Source organism: Schistocerca nitens, chromosome 1 (genome assembly GCF_023898315.1).
Source record: "Schistocerca nitens isolate TAMUIC-IGC-003100 chromosome 1, iqSchNite1.1, whole genome shotgun sequence".
Taxonomy (NCBI): Eukaryota; Metazoa; Arthropoda; class Insecta; order Orthoptera; family Acrididae; genus Schistocerca; species Schistocerca nitens.
In genome coordinates, this window is record NC_064614.1 from 1,132,643,265 (window position 1) to 1,132,658,560 (window position 15,296).

General features: G+C 36.3%; 1 protein-coding gene across 2 annotated transcripts in view; it reads left to right on the forward strand.

Moving 5' to 3' along the window:
• Positions 1-15,296, forward strand: part of LOC126199460 (organic cation transporter protein-like) — a 159,902-nt gene that overhangs the window by 131,991 nt on the left and 12,615 nt on the right. For both annotated transcript variants that reach the window (XM_049936392.1, XM_049936384.1), the window contains 2 exons: positions 7,844-8,025; positions 13,493-13,629. In XM_049936392.1, the coding sequence (XP_049792349.1) occupies positions 7,844-8,025; positions 13,493-13,629 (319 nt within the window). The remainder of the gene's footprint in view (positions 1-7,843; positions 8,026-13,492; positions 13,630-15,296) is intronic.

A 15,296-nucleotide genomic window follows, 5' to 3' on the forward strand; every position in this document is an offset into this window, starting at 1 on the left:
AAATGTGCTTTTAAAAATAAGTGTTCTGGTTGGCAGACATTTTCATACCGTCTGCATTATAAATTTGATCTGGTGTGAAATTCTCTTCTTCCACAAATTACTGGAACTCTTGCCGGAAGTAATCAGCTGTCACAACATTTCAACTAAGCCACTCTTCTTGCGCAGTAAGTTCATAAATCCCATGACATTGCTTGAATCTGGTTAGCCATCCATATGAGACATTAAATTCTCCCTCTAATCCTAAAGACTCATGAAACAATTTAACTTTTTTGGCACACATCAAGCCAGAAACAATGACACCTTCTGCTTGTTTTTAGCTTAGTCATTGCAACGAATCAACATCTAATTCATCAGATGTAGATCTCTTCATGTTTCTTTGCAGATGGTCCAACAACCAAAGAAATTAGGATCATCAGTGAACAAAATATCAACACCTTTAGAACAATGTTAAGTAAGGAAACCTGGAATGAAACCCTACAGGCCCAGAGTGTAAATGAAAAATATGATGCATTTATTTCAACAATTAAATACCATTTAAAATGTAGCATTTCCCAATGTAAAGAGACAAGAAGGGTTGCAATATCAAACACAGTGGATTACCAGTGAAATACTAGAACAGCCAAGGAAGCTGCAGGATCTGAGATGGATGGGTGAAGCTGAAAACTATAAAATGTTAAAAAAGAAGTATAGAAAAACAATAAGAGAAGCAAAAGCAAGAGCAATTGACACCACCATAACGAGCTCAAAAAACAAGGCAAAGGCAGCTTGGAATACAATTAATGCTGAAAGAAAGGAAAAAGATGGGTCAAACAAAGAAGAAGGTATTAGGTCAATTAAAAATAGACAACACAGTGGTCACAGATGGTATGGAAATAGCAAACATACTGAATAATAACTATATCAGTGTACTAGAAAACTTAAAATTGGAAAGAAATAGTCAAAAACAGAAGAGTATTAAGGTATCAAAACTATACAGTAACTGAAGTCCAAGAAATCAGCTGGTGATGATGAAATATCATCATGTAATAAAGCTGGTAAGTGAGCAGATAATAACACCTCTGCTCAACATAGCAAACTGTTCTTTCATAGATGGAATTTCTCCAGAAAAACTGAAGATAACGAAGGTGGTGCCAGTGTACAAGAAAGGGGATATGGACAACCCCAACAACTACAGACAAGTTTCACTTATATCAGGTTTCTTGAAAATCTTAGAAATGCTTATCTATACCAGATTAGTTAATTATTTGCACAAACATAACATTCTCATACCCTCAGAACATGGTTTCAGAAAGGGTAAATCTACAGAATCAACAATTGCCAGTCTAACAGAATACATTTTACAGCCCTTAGATGAAAAAAAGGTTGTCTCTGTAATGTGTCTGGATCTTTCAAAAGCTTTTGATACCATTGACCATGAAATGCTGATACAAAAATTAGGCAACTATGGCATTTGAGGGCAACCAGGTGAATGGATAAAATCATACTTGTGCAACCACAACCAGTATGTATCATTGGGAAACTCATACGAGTCTGAAACCAAACCCATCAAATATGGAGTGCCACAGGGTTCGATAATGGGGCCATTGTTATTTAATGTGTTTGTTAATGATATAGGTGTTGAGGAGGAAGAAAAGAAAATATTGTATGCTGGTGACATGACAATACTAAATAGTGACCAAAATATGGAACAGCTTGAGAGAAGAGCATACATATCAGCAAATGTCACAGCTCAATGGCTGTTGGAAAATAAACTGGTTATAAATCTAAAAAATACTATGTATGCAGTGTTTAAAAACAAGGAGAAGGCTGTAGACATGGATTTAGAGGTTGATGGAACAAGGCTGGAAGAAGTAGAATCCGCTAGATTCTTAGGTATTCTTGTGGATAAGGAACTGAAATGGAAAAACATATTAATAATGTGTGTAAGAAACTGAGCTCTGTCATATTCTTAATGATGCAGCTATCACAGTATTCAGACAAGAACCTTCTGTGTACAGTGTATCATGGACTTTTCGAACCATACTTACAGTATGGAGTGACTGTGTGGGGAAACTCAAACAAACAAGAGACAAAATGAGTGTTCACATTACAAAAAAAGCAATTATGACCATTTTAAGAAGAACGACCTCTGAAACGTGCAGAAACTGTTTCAAGAAGTTAGATATCTTAAATTTTTCATCATTGTATGTATACAAAACAATAATGCACATCACAAAAGGTAGGGAGGACAGGATTACAAATGCTAGTGTACATACACACAATACAAGAAAGGAGAATGAAGTACGGAGCATACCCCATGGACTGGCAATGCTAGAAAAAGGACCCCAGTACTCTGGTATCAGACTACTAAGAAGCCTGCCTAAAAACCTTCAAGATAGTGTACTTGACAATGAATTTCCAAAGAAACTTTAAGACTATCTCATTGAAAAAGAGTTTTACAGTGTTGCAGAATACTTATGCCATTAAATTTGTATATATTGTTATTCATTAACAATTATGTAAAAATGTAAGCTAAAGGGGTAGAAAAATAAGTAATAATGAATGTTACTACTTTGACATGTCCTATAATACACATACATTTACTGTACACAATGTAATCTTACAGGATCAAATAAAATTCAATTCAATTCAGTTCAAAAACTAGAATCACATTTCCTGCCAAAATGCTGTATTTTCTGCTTTTTAATGTCCCAAACAGTCTGCTTTCCAATACCATAATCAGCAGTTATGTTTGCAGCAGTTTCCCCCTTTTCAAGTCTGACAATTAATTCTAATTTTTGTTTTAATGTCAACACGTTTCTTTCATTTCTCCATCATCTCTTTTACAAATTCTTCTAACTTGCTTCACTGACACACACTGATTAAAATCAGAAAACTGAGTTTATTTTTGATATACACAGAACAGGCTAGTCGATAACAATGGAAATGGTACTCTGTGCATGAATAATCCACACACAAATAATCAGGAGTACACTGTATGTGGATGAGCATTACTATTTAGCACACACATAATATTAGAACTGCGATCTGCCACCTACTTCTCATTCTATATAAAACAGCAGAATATGAGTCCAAGATTACCACTGTTACTACTGTACTGAGATATAAATGTGAAATCACTCAGGAAGAAACATTTCCCACACACATATAAATATTACTGCAGACATACTCAGTGACAATTTACCATTTAAAATGTTAGTAATAAATTATACAAAAAGTATGACACACATCAGTAATGAGATGGAGTGGATTGGCAGTGGGACACATGAAAAATATCTTCAATAACAGCATTTTTTAAAAGGGGGTGGGGGGCATGCACAAATCTAATCTTGACTCACTCAGTCATTCATCTGTTGTGTTCTCATCACAAAGAAGAATCTTGAGATATGTGAACAATCAAAAAATCTCAACTGTGTCATAGTGTTGAGAACCAAGAGAATGAATGGATGTATTCATAGTGGCCAACTTCAGTGGTACTAACATTTACAAAGTAATATGATAACAGCTGTTGTGAAAGTGAGATCTGAGTTGATTCATCGCAAACCCCTAGCACTGCTAAAAGAATTATAATTATGTATCATGGAATGCATTAATTGTAGTATATTGACAAAAAGAATGTGAAGTGAATATGCATAGTACACTGAGAATTATTCTCTTAAATGACTGTAAAAAATTATCTGAATCCACAATTTTGGAAAACTAGCAATTTCTTTGGTGATGTATTTGCACATCATTACAAATATATTATTGCATAAGCACTAATACTGAAGGATACAGTGATCTACAAAACTGCTGCTTCAGGTTACTTGCCAAGTGTAGGAAACTTACTTCTAGAGCCCTTCTATTTGGTTTAACAATCATTGCTTTGTACCCTCTCATTAAGCAAATATTTGTCTTCAATATACTGCATTTTGCTCTCATATTTGTTGAGCCACTTACCAAAGCCAGAGGATTACTTTGCAAAAACTATGACATTTGCTGACATTGCAAGTATAGTGATAAAGGACCAAAACACATTCATACCAGACCTATGCATTAACATCCAGGAGCAGTACACACACACCACACACACACACACACACACACACACACACACACACACACACACAGAGTGAGAGAGAGAGGGAGAGAGAGAGAGAGAGACTGGCACACACAATTTTCGCAAGATATGTGAATATCACTCCATTGATAATATGAAAAGGATGGATTGCTGTTCACTGTATAGAGAAGATGTTGAGTAGCAGTCAGGCATGATGAAAAGATTGCTATACATTTAAGATTTCGGCCAAAATATGTTCTTCTGAAGTGGAAAACACACATACATTCACAGAAGCAAAACGCACACACACAACTACTGTTTGCGGCCGCTGAGTGACAAAATAATTTATGATGCTAAAAACAGAAATCCTTTGAAATGCAGAATAATGAATACTTTCCATTTCACTACATGTTACAGTAGGGTTCCTTCCTGTTTCATTTGTGTATTGAGTGTAGGAAGACTGACTACTTAAGTGCCTCTGTGCATGCAATTATTAGTCTAATCTTGTCTTTACAGTCCCTAAGGGAGCAAAACATAGGATGTAGTAGGATATTCCTCCATTCCTCACCTAGTACGGCTGTTGAAAATTTGTAAGTAGGCTTTCACAGAGTAGTTGACATTTATTTACAAGCATCCACCAGTTCAGGTTTTCAGAATCCTCCCATGGGTCAAAAAAATCTGTCATCATTTGTGTTGCCCTTCTTTATATATGTCCAACATTCCCAGTTAGGCCTATTTGGTAAGGGGCCCACACACTTGAACAATATTGTAGGCTAGGTTAAATGGTTCAAATGGCTCTGAGCACTATGGGACTTAACATCTGTGGTCATCAGTCCCCTAGAACTTAGGACTACTTAAACCTAACTAACCTAAGGACATCACACAAATCCATGCCCGAGGCAGGATTCGAACCTGCGACCGTAGCAGTCACGCAGTTCCAGACTGAAGCGCCTAGAACCGCACAGCCACACCGGCCGGCAGGCTAGGTTACTTGAGCATTCTGTAAGCCATCTCCTAATAGATTAACAGTATTTTCCTTGTATCCGATAAGTCAACAGTAGTCTATCATCATCTTTATCTGCAACTGAGCATATGTGATCATTTCATTTCACATCCCCACAAGTTCTTATGCCCAGGTATTTGCATAAATTAGCTGATTCTGAGTGTGACTCACTGATATGGTGGCCATTGGATACTCCATTTCTGTGTTTTGTTAAGTGCACATTTTATCTTTCACAACATTTAGAGCAAATTACCAATCTTTACATTGCTTTGAAATATATCTAGATCTTACTGAATATTTGTGCAGCTATTTCATATTACACTTTATAATGAAGTGCTGTCTGGAAAAAGCTAATTGTAGTATCCAAAAAAAATCTGAGTCCACCATTAGTATTATATGTTAGGTCATTAATATATAATATAATTAGCAAGAGTCCCAACAAGACTGAGAAAAAAAGAGACAATAAAAAATAAACTTATTAATAAAAGGCAGAGATTGATCAATGAATCTGTATGAACTAGCAAATTTTATGAATACATTTTGAGTACAGCAGAGAAATTGCAACAAAAATGGCAATATTATGTGTAGCTATTATAGAAAAAAAATATGCAGCAAGTACAGTGATGTTTTTACCACCCAGGGAGGTCAGGAAAAGGGTGCAAAAAATTTAAGAAAAAGAGACAACATGTATAAAGGAAGTACCCCTGTGTACTCAAAGAACATGCAAAAATATACAAGCACCGTTAACTAAGATAGTAAACAAGTCTTTCAGCTCAGAGTATTTAGAAGTCAAGTGTTTTGCCTCTACCAAAGAAAAATAATATAGAAAGTATGGAAATTACAAGCCTGTCTCTCTACTGACATCCTCAAAAATAATGAAATTCATTATTACAGACAGATTAATGAACTGCCTGAACAATTATAGCCTCTTTAATGAAGCACAATTTGGTTTCCAAGATAACAGAAAGATAGAAGCAGCCACATTACAATTTATAAGAGCAGTGGTCAATGCCATAAACAAAAATACTGTGTCACATGTATATTTTAAATTTGTCCAAAACTTGTGACTCTGTAACTCATAACAGTTAAAACTATAGTGAATTTACCTGTCTGTAAGCTGAATTCGAGTTAACTGATTAATCGGTATTTCATTAGATATGCAGTGACCAAAACGTTCATTAAATAACTAACAGAAAAAAAGAGTCTACAATTCTCTGCCTTATATTCATACTCATTTTCTGTATCAGTTTTATCAGTGCTGTCTTCAAGCAGTTGTGCATCACTACTTCTGCAAATGATGTGTTAACTGGTTGAGTAAGATGTCCTTAGACCTCCTGCAAATTGATTTAATTTCTATAAATATAATTCTAATAATTCCAATGATTTTATTGACTTTAAGTTATTTATTATCTCCTGTGTTTATTCTTCTGTCACAGAAAGTACAATACCATTTTTTCAACAAATGGTTTCTGTGTCTTTCTGTGTTCATCAGATTCGTTTTTTTCCACTTAGTTTTTTCTCTGCTGTGGCAAAATACTCATTAAGGAAGTTAATTATATCATCTGCCCCAATCATGGTTTTTAGCTGCAGATAAGTTTGATTTTGTTTGGTGTCTGTGAGCTTGTCAGTACACAATTTGAATTTACAGTAAGTCTGAGGCCTTGACTTTCATTTTTAATATTTTATATGAGATTTTGTTTATAGTTGATGGCTACTTGAAGTGTTTACTGCAGTAGGTTTTAAAGTTTTAATCATTACTTGTTTTATGTAAGCTGTACAAACTTTTTTTTAGAGACTAATGGATCTTTTTTTATCTATGTCCCACATCTGCTTTTTCTTTTGCATGTGGTGTTTGTTATTGGACTTGTTTTGTGGAGATTGTAAGAAAACCTGTTAACAAAAACTGTTAATGAGAATAACAGGAGATTGGCCACTACTATTTTTGTATTTGAATTATTGTAACATTGAATTTTGAGACAGAATTGCTGCCCTTTTGGGAACGAAAGTGCTTAGTACGGCCAAAAGACACATATAAAAATAAAATCAAACTGAATTTTCCATCGGTTCTTGGTAGAACTGGTGCTTTTCATTTATTATAAAATCAATCAATAGAATGTCCAGCTGTGAATAAAACACATAAAAGTACAAGTGATAACACTATCTTCGCTTTTGGAACTATTTTTTCCTTTGTTGGGGAGAAGAGAGGGGTATTTTGGCTCAGGTGATAAAAGGAAGGGCAGACCACTCAGACACCAGGATTAGAGGAACCAACTTTCCCTCCCTTCTCCCTAAGGAAGGAGTTAATAGATAGGATTGTGTTGTCAATTTTAGTTTTATGTTTGTCTATAAACAGTATTAAACATTTTGAGCCTTAAGGTAAGCACTAGCCAGCACTTCTGTCTCATAATTAATTAGTTTTTTTGGCTTAATTTTTCTTTGATACAGCTATTGTAATGTTGAATAACTGAGGCCCTGAATCATCAATAGGCACTCAGACAAGACCAAGAATGTTGCTAGTTTTCAGACAAATGCTCCTTCACACACACACACACACACACACACACACACACACACACTCTGTCCCAATGACATTGTGCTAGCATTGTAGGTTTGACTCACCCACTTGAGCTGCAGTGCCAGTGCAATGTCGACAGAGGATTTGTCTGGAAGCTAGCAAGTTCTCAGTGTGGCCTACGTGCCTATTAACTAGTGAGTACCTCAACTGAGTTTGTTTACTCCTTAAATAATTTCTATTTGACCAAACACTTACCATACTATATTGTAATACTGTATTTTTACAGGCACATCTTGGCTTGTGGTCACATTTGCAATGCTGGGAAAATTGGCCATTACTGCATCATATGGCACAATATATATCTTCACAGCAGAGCAATTTCCAACTGTGGTTCGCAATGTAGCATTGGGAGCTAGTTCAACATGTGCTCGCATGGGGGGCATGACTGCTCCATACATCAATGTTTTGGTAAGAGCATCACACACATACATACATACAGACACACACACACACACACAAATGTGTAATATCTAAAACAGTTTAGTGAAGTAAAGTGTAAGCACACATGGAACATATAATCCTTAGGTTTTATGTGGTAAAAGTTCAGAACATTGACAAGTATTCCAATGGTAAATGTCACAGTGGCATTTGATATAGAGAAGGTGCAAGGGACACTATGGAACTTGAGAAACATATCATCTTCTTTTTGTCTTCCTTTCCTTTACCCACTTCTCTGCAGAGTTTGGCATCACAGTGATTGTGGATGGTCAGATACTCCTCGGGTGCAAGAAATAGTTCCCGAGAAGCTTAAAGTTGTAAAACTGCTATATAAGAAGGGAGATAAGATGGATGCTGCTAACTATCGACCAATATCACTACTGACACGTTTTCGAAAGGTTTTAGAGAAATTAATGCATGCCAGGATAGTTAAGCATCTTAGGGATGAAAATATCCTCAGCATGTGATGGTACCCCATTCTGAAGATAATGGGACGCCATTTTGACTATCCACTACAATTTCCTGTTTCCTGTTTGACAGGTATGAGTTAAACCATTTCCCTGATGACCACTTATACCGAGATGTGAGCTTTTTGTAAAAGAATCAGGTGACTGACACAGTGAAATGCTTTTGTTAGCTCACAAAACATTCCAACCACCTCCATTTTTTTGTTGATAGATTCCAAGACTGCCAGCAAATGCAAATATTGCATCTCCTGGTGACAAACTTTCTGAAATCCAAACTGCATAAAAAAGAGCCATAAGGATCATGTGTGGAGCCCATCCTAGAGCCACACGCAGGAATCTTTTTAAGAAAATTGGAATCCTTACATCCACTGCGCAATATATATTCTCTTTGATGTGCTTCATAAGGAAAGAAAAACTCAGTTTTTAAACTGAACAGTGAGTATCACAGTCATGGGACAAGAAGAAAACACGATATCCACTACGAACAGGAAAATCTAAGTGTGGTACAGAAAGGAATCCATTTCACTGGCTGTAAGGTTTTTAACACCCTCCCTTGAAGAATTAAGTGTTTGGTAGAAGATGAGTTCCTGTTTAAAAAAATAAATAAATAAATAAAAAATAAAAATAAAAAAACTTTAAGGCAGTTCCTATTACAAGGATCATTTTGAACAATAGAAGAATTCCTGAACTACAGATTTTAGCATTTCTTGTGATATACGCCCAAATCTACGTTTGTAATCCTGACTATTCTCTATTGTAAACACATATTTTGCTATATTTATTTTCTGTAACATTTATTATTTTGTAATAGTTATTTATCTCTCAAAATTGATTTTCTTTAGTAGAACCTAAGTTACTGTTGCTGGACAGTAGTTTAGGAGACACTGTTGAAAGCCCCTTGGTTCATCTGTGCAGCCAGTTCCCAACAGTTGCATATCTGTTTACGTGTACTCATCTCTGCGGCCATTGTCTGTGAAATCATTTTCTTTTGTTTTTATGTGCTACCAGAGATTTATGACACATTCCATATCCTGCAATATTGTCACAACATGGATCACTGGAACAAGAAATAAATAAATTTAAAAAAAAATAAAATAAAATACAAGGTACAGGTCATCTGCATCCAGTCCAGTGACTTGGAAACAATTCATGAAGACGTGCTGTAGTAATTTGTGTGCAATTTGTTGGACAGCCGTCATATTGATAGAAGAAGTTTGTCCTAGCCTGCAGAGGAATGTCTTCTAGCATCCAGGATAGATGATCTGTTAGGAGAAAGTGACACTTGTGTGCGTTCAGCTTTCTGTCTATGAAAAAATGGACCTATGAGCTGATGGTTCACTAACTCACACCATTGTGGCTGATGGTTCACTAACTCACACCATATGGCTTCATCACAAGATGCTTGATACATCTGGAGTATCCTGTTTTAATATCCATGTACAGAAGTCAACATAGTTCTCATAATTGTTTCCATGCAGCTGTTGATGGAGAGAGACATGATAGGGACTCAATTTATGCCAATGGAGAGTTTGTAGGATCTGGCCTGACTCATGCCATTTCCTCATATTATTGCACAGTAGGTACTGTGCATATCAGTTGCATCTGCAACAAGAATATTAATTTCCCTCTCTTCTGTCATCACTTGTTTCCTTCTGTTACATTGTCTAGGTGTTACACTACCCCTTTCATGTAACCGGTTGAAGACATTGACAAACAATTGCCGAGATGGTTGACATCTATTGCAATATCTTGCCATATACATCATACAAGAATGAACTGCATTCTTGCCACACTCTCCATACACTTTGAGCATGTCAGCTTTTCCTGCATCGGTAAATCCCATCATTCACTCACAAGCTACTGTTTGGACTGTCACATGCTAACTGACTAGCAAGCTGCAATACACCAAGGAGCACACAAGCACACTGTAAGCAAACATAATAACATCATACCTAGCAACTAAGCAGGTTGAAGGCACAAACAAGTGTCAGGGTGGAAACTTTTCAAAACACGATATCTCATAAATGACTTGCATTAGAATCCTGCAACATACACCACTGATATTCTATTTTAGCCTACTTTTGGTTTGTTAAGGGGCTCCGGTACGCCCTATACTTGCAATGTTAAAATAACGCTTATAAATTACATCTTTCCTCACAAAGTATTTGAGGTAGGAAGTTGAACTTTTTACAGATTATTTATTGGAATATGCGCTACAACTTAACACAGGGATTTTACAAAATTTTAGTTCAGTTATTAAAGATGATTTTTTTTCAATTGTAATGAAAATTCACAACATTTTTTTGCAATTTTTTATTTATATATTCAAAAATATACAGTTTTTTGGAAAAAGGCTGTGTTAAATTATGCAGAAGGTACTGTGTAACATTTACTGAAAGTTTGAAACAAATATGTTTGGAAGATCCTTAGAAAACATGTAATTAGTATGAGAAAATAAAAGTTTTGGGAATCGAGTGACAAAGATTGGATTAACTTTTTAGTGCATTCCAGGTCCATAGGATGGATTATCTTCATCCTCTGCAAACTCCTCCTCCAGCTTCCTCTTGTTCCTCCTCCTGTTTACTCTTGCTTGTATTTCTAGACTCTTTACAGCCCTGTCTGCAGCCCGAAGGCGTTCCTTGTCTAAAGCAAACATCGCTCGTACCATGTTAGAACCTATCTTCATTCCCATATTTCTAAATACCTTGCACCTTACAATGTTGCCATCATTGAAAGTCGCAACAGCATCATACACACCAAAGTGAAGTGTTTCTATTCCAACAAATACAGTCTTGGGGATTCTCGACCATATAACACTATTTAAACTTTCATTGGGGTTTTGAGTTTTTCCGTGAATACACTTTTTCAACAGTTCAGGTGCTGCTAAGTCTCTGAAAATAGGTTTTATCACCTCCATTATTGCATGAGGCAGACTATGCTTATGAGTGTACACTTCACCAGTTAGCAATCCTTTGTTATATTTACACCAACTGTCTTCTTCTTTGGGACACAAGCTATGTTGGGGATTTTCATCGTCTTTATTGTTTACAGTAATAACACATACCTTTGGCTTTCCAACATTTCTCCTTTTCTTAAAAGCCTTCAGAGGATTTCTAATAACTTTACTTTTACTCATTATTATACTTCAACAAAACAGAGACTCAAGAAACAGAATTAATTACGAATATTTTCGAGATAACGACAGAGTAAATAAACATGAAACAATCGACAATCACACCAGCGATATATATTGAACCATCACAGGTTAGCCACAACACATACTTTATCTCACATCACTAAAATGTACCTGATGAACAAGGACGTTAATAATAACACCATTTGACAGCAGTTTAACAGCGCCACAGTAGGTCACGCCCATGTAGAACACATTTCAAAAAAAAATTTAAAAATAGTTGTAGTCTTCGGAATTGAATAAATTATATATCTATTAAAAGGTAATAGTCTGCAGATTCAGAAAACGCAAAAAAGTAAAAATTGAACTTTTCATGATTTTGAGCCTTTACGGAGCCCCTTAATGTCAATAGGTATCATACCATTTAAAATAGTGTTTGTTTGCACAAAAATACTCTTTCTCAGTATTGTTATACACTGTTTATTGCCTAACAATATGAGCTGATGACTACCAATCCATTCTGTGAAAACCAAACATCAATAGCACTTTCCATTTCTGCAATATTTGCAGTGCAAGTTATAGGTGATTCACCCTGTGTATTTTGGTGTGGGGATTTTCTGTAATATTTATTTTTTCTGTAATATTTATCAGCAAAATTTATTTTTCTGTTGTGAACTTAAGTACAGAAACTGCATTATGAAATGGAATAGCACCGTTTCATAATACCATAGAATTTAAAGACAACAAACTTGGAAAACTGACACAGTCTATTTTCTGTGGTGTACTCACAACATTGATCAGTGGAATAAGAAACAAATAAAGTACCATACCCCAGGACTTTGACAAAAAATTATTTCTGAAGCTCCTGGTGTTATTAACTTAAAAGTTTTTTTGATGTTTGTTGTTTCACATTAAATCACATCAGTTGTGCCTTTATTGCCTTTAAATTTAATCATTTTGATTAAACCAGTGTTCTAACTATCTAGTACTATATTTTTGACGTCTGGTAAAACTTAATCTATTGTTTTTTTTAAATACATAATTGTTAGCTGCCAATAATGTGGAATGGACTGGATCCTCTGGTCGAACAGAACCACTGGAAATGGTTATGTTCAGCTACTTGAAGACCATTTGCAGCACAGCCATTCATGGACTTCATATTCCCAAACAACAATGTACCATGTCACCAGACCACAATTGGTTTGAACAACATTCTGGACAATTTGAGTGAATGATTTGGCCACCCACATCATCCAACATAGATTCCACTCAAAATTAAAGGGACGTAATCGGGAGGTCAGTTCATGCACAAAATCCTGCATTGGCAACACTTTTGCAATTACGGATGGCTATAGGATCAGCAAGGCTCAGTATTTCTGCAGGGGACTTCCAACAACTTGTTGAGTCTATGCCACATGAAGTCACTGCACTACTCTGGTAAAAAACACTTTTGTCACCTCCACACATATTTACAATAGGTAATACTCCATACTTCATCCAGTCACCAACTCTATATAGCTTTCAAAGAAAGCTTTTTATCTGATGTTACAACAGTGTATTATGGATCACTACTGATAATGAAAAGTGATTCCAGTCAAAGCTTTTCTTCATAAATATTTTATGCACTTATTAAATATCAAAATAACTTGGCAGTGACTGAGCTGTTTATTAATTTATATAGCAGTATTTAAATTGTGTTGAAAATTTTAATATGTATTAGAGCTTTCATTAATTTATATATTACTATTTAACTTGCACTCAAAATTTTAACAGGTATTAGAGCCTTTCTTACATTTAAATGCACAACATTAATGCACTTGATTTCTGAATGTTTCAGAATACTATATGGCGACCATTACCGCTTCTAATATTTGGTACAGTGTCTATCACTGCAGCATTTCTGGCGCTGATATTGCCAGAAACTCTAAATCGAAAACTACCAGATACAATTGAAGATATGGAAGAACAAGAAAAGTAAGTGTCAATTTGTCATTTTCTTCATAATACTGACATGTGAGTTGATTACAGACTTAAAAGATGAAATTGTAAAGAAGTGGAATAGGGCTTACTAGAACAGATAGAGCAAGGACTGAGACAGTGATAGTAATAGTGAAAGAGAAGCCAAGACACACAGGAAAGACAAGATCAAGATAGTATTGGAATATTATACAGTCCAGTCATGTTAATGTGACCGCCACCTGTGTTTGATGTCAACATGCAACAACCATTCACAAGTGGCAGGTGCAGTACTAGCAATGGAGGCTATATAATGCATGTTGGATGGACATGGAAAACAGTGTAATCATCATCGTAATGTGGTAACAGAGAAATTTACCTGACATCCAAAATTATATGACCACTGGCTTTCAGGCCAAGGGTGGAAGCATTTCCAAAATGGCTAGGTTTGTAAAATGTCCATGTGCTGCAGCGGTTAAAGAATACCATGTGTGGCAAAACGATGCTACCCAAAACGAGTGCTGAGACAACCGTGGTGCACGACAGGCTGTAGATGACAAGGATGAACAATGGCCGCAGAGATTAGTACTACAGATATTCAACTGTTGGGAACTGGCTGCACAGATGAACCAAGGGGCTACCAACAGTGTCTCCTCTATTACTGTCCAGCAAATGTTACTGTGTACAGGTCTCCACAGTGTGCGCCTGGTTTACGCACCCACACTGATGGAATTTGCACAACAATACCGCAACAGTGCATCCATTGAGTGGTGACAGGTGATCTTTATGAATCATGTCCAAAAGCAAGCATCCTGCAACAATTGTTGGGAGGCTCCATGCTGGAGAAGGAAGTGTTACATTCTGGGAAATGTTTTCATGGCATTCCCTGGGTGATCTTGTCTTGCTGGTAGACACAGTAGACCAAACAGGTATGCATCCATCCTTGGGGACCATGTCCGCTCCTACATGCAGTTTTTTTTCTCCTCAGCACCATGACATCTACTAGCAGGACAATGCAACATGTCACATACCTTTCAGCATATGTGCATGGTTTGAAGAGCACCAAGATAAATTTACTATACTCCCTTGGTGACCAAATTCCTTAGATTTAAAATTAATTGAGAATCTGTGGGACAAACTCAATTGGGCTATTCACACCATGGATCCCCATCTAAGACCTAGCACAACAGGCCATGGCACAGGAGTGTGCATAACTTCACATCCCTGCTGGTACCTTCCAGAACCTCACTGATTCTTCCTATACATTTCACAGGGGTCCCCATTGTTAAGGTGGTTAGTCAGGCTTTTGACAGGTGCTTACATAAATGTGACTGGACAGTGTACACGGTGCAAGTGTTACCTCTACATCAAATCACCAGTGGCAGCACGCTGCATTCCTTAACAGGTTCACAATAGACAGAAGACTGTACACAGTCTATACTCCCAGCAAAAAGATCTGACGTACTGGCAAGGTTGGTGGCTGACAATTCATGGAGCTTACTGACCACTACATACTAACAATCACACTACACCACAAATTGAACCGAGGATCACTGAATCAAGCACAATGTTTCAGTTGCAACAGCATATTTTACTATGTGCATGTGACATTTCTGCATAAAATAAAGTTTGCTGGCATAGATTCTATCTTGCATTGATGTCATAAAAAACAGTGGGGATCTGAT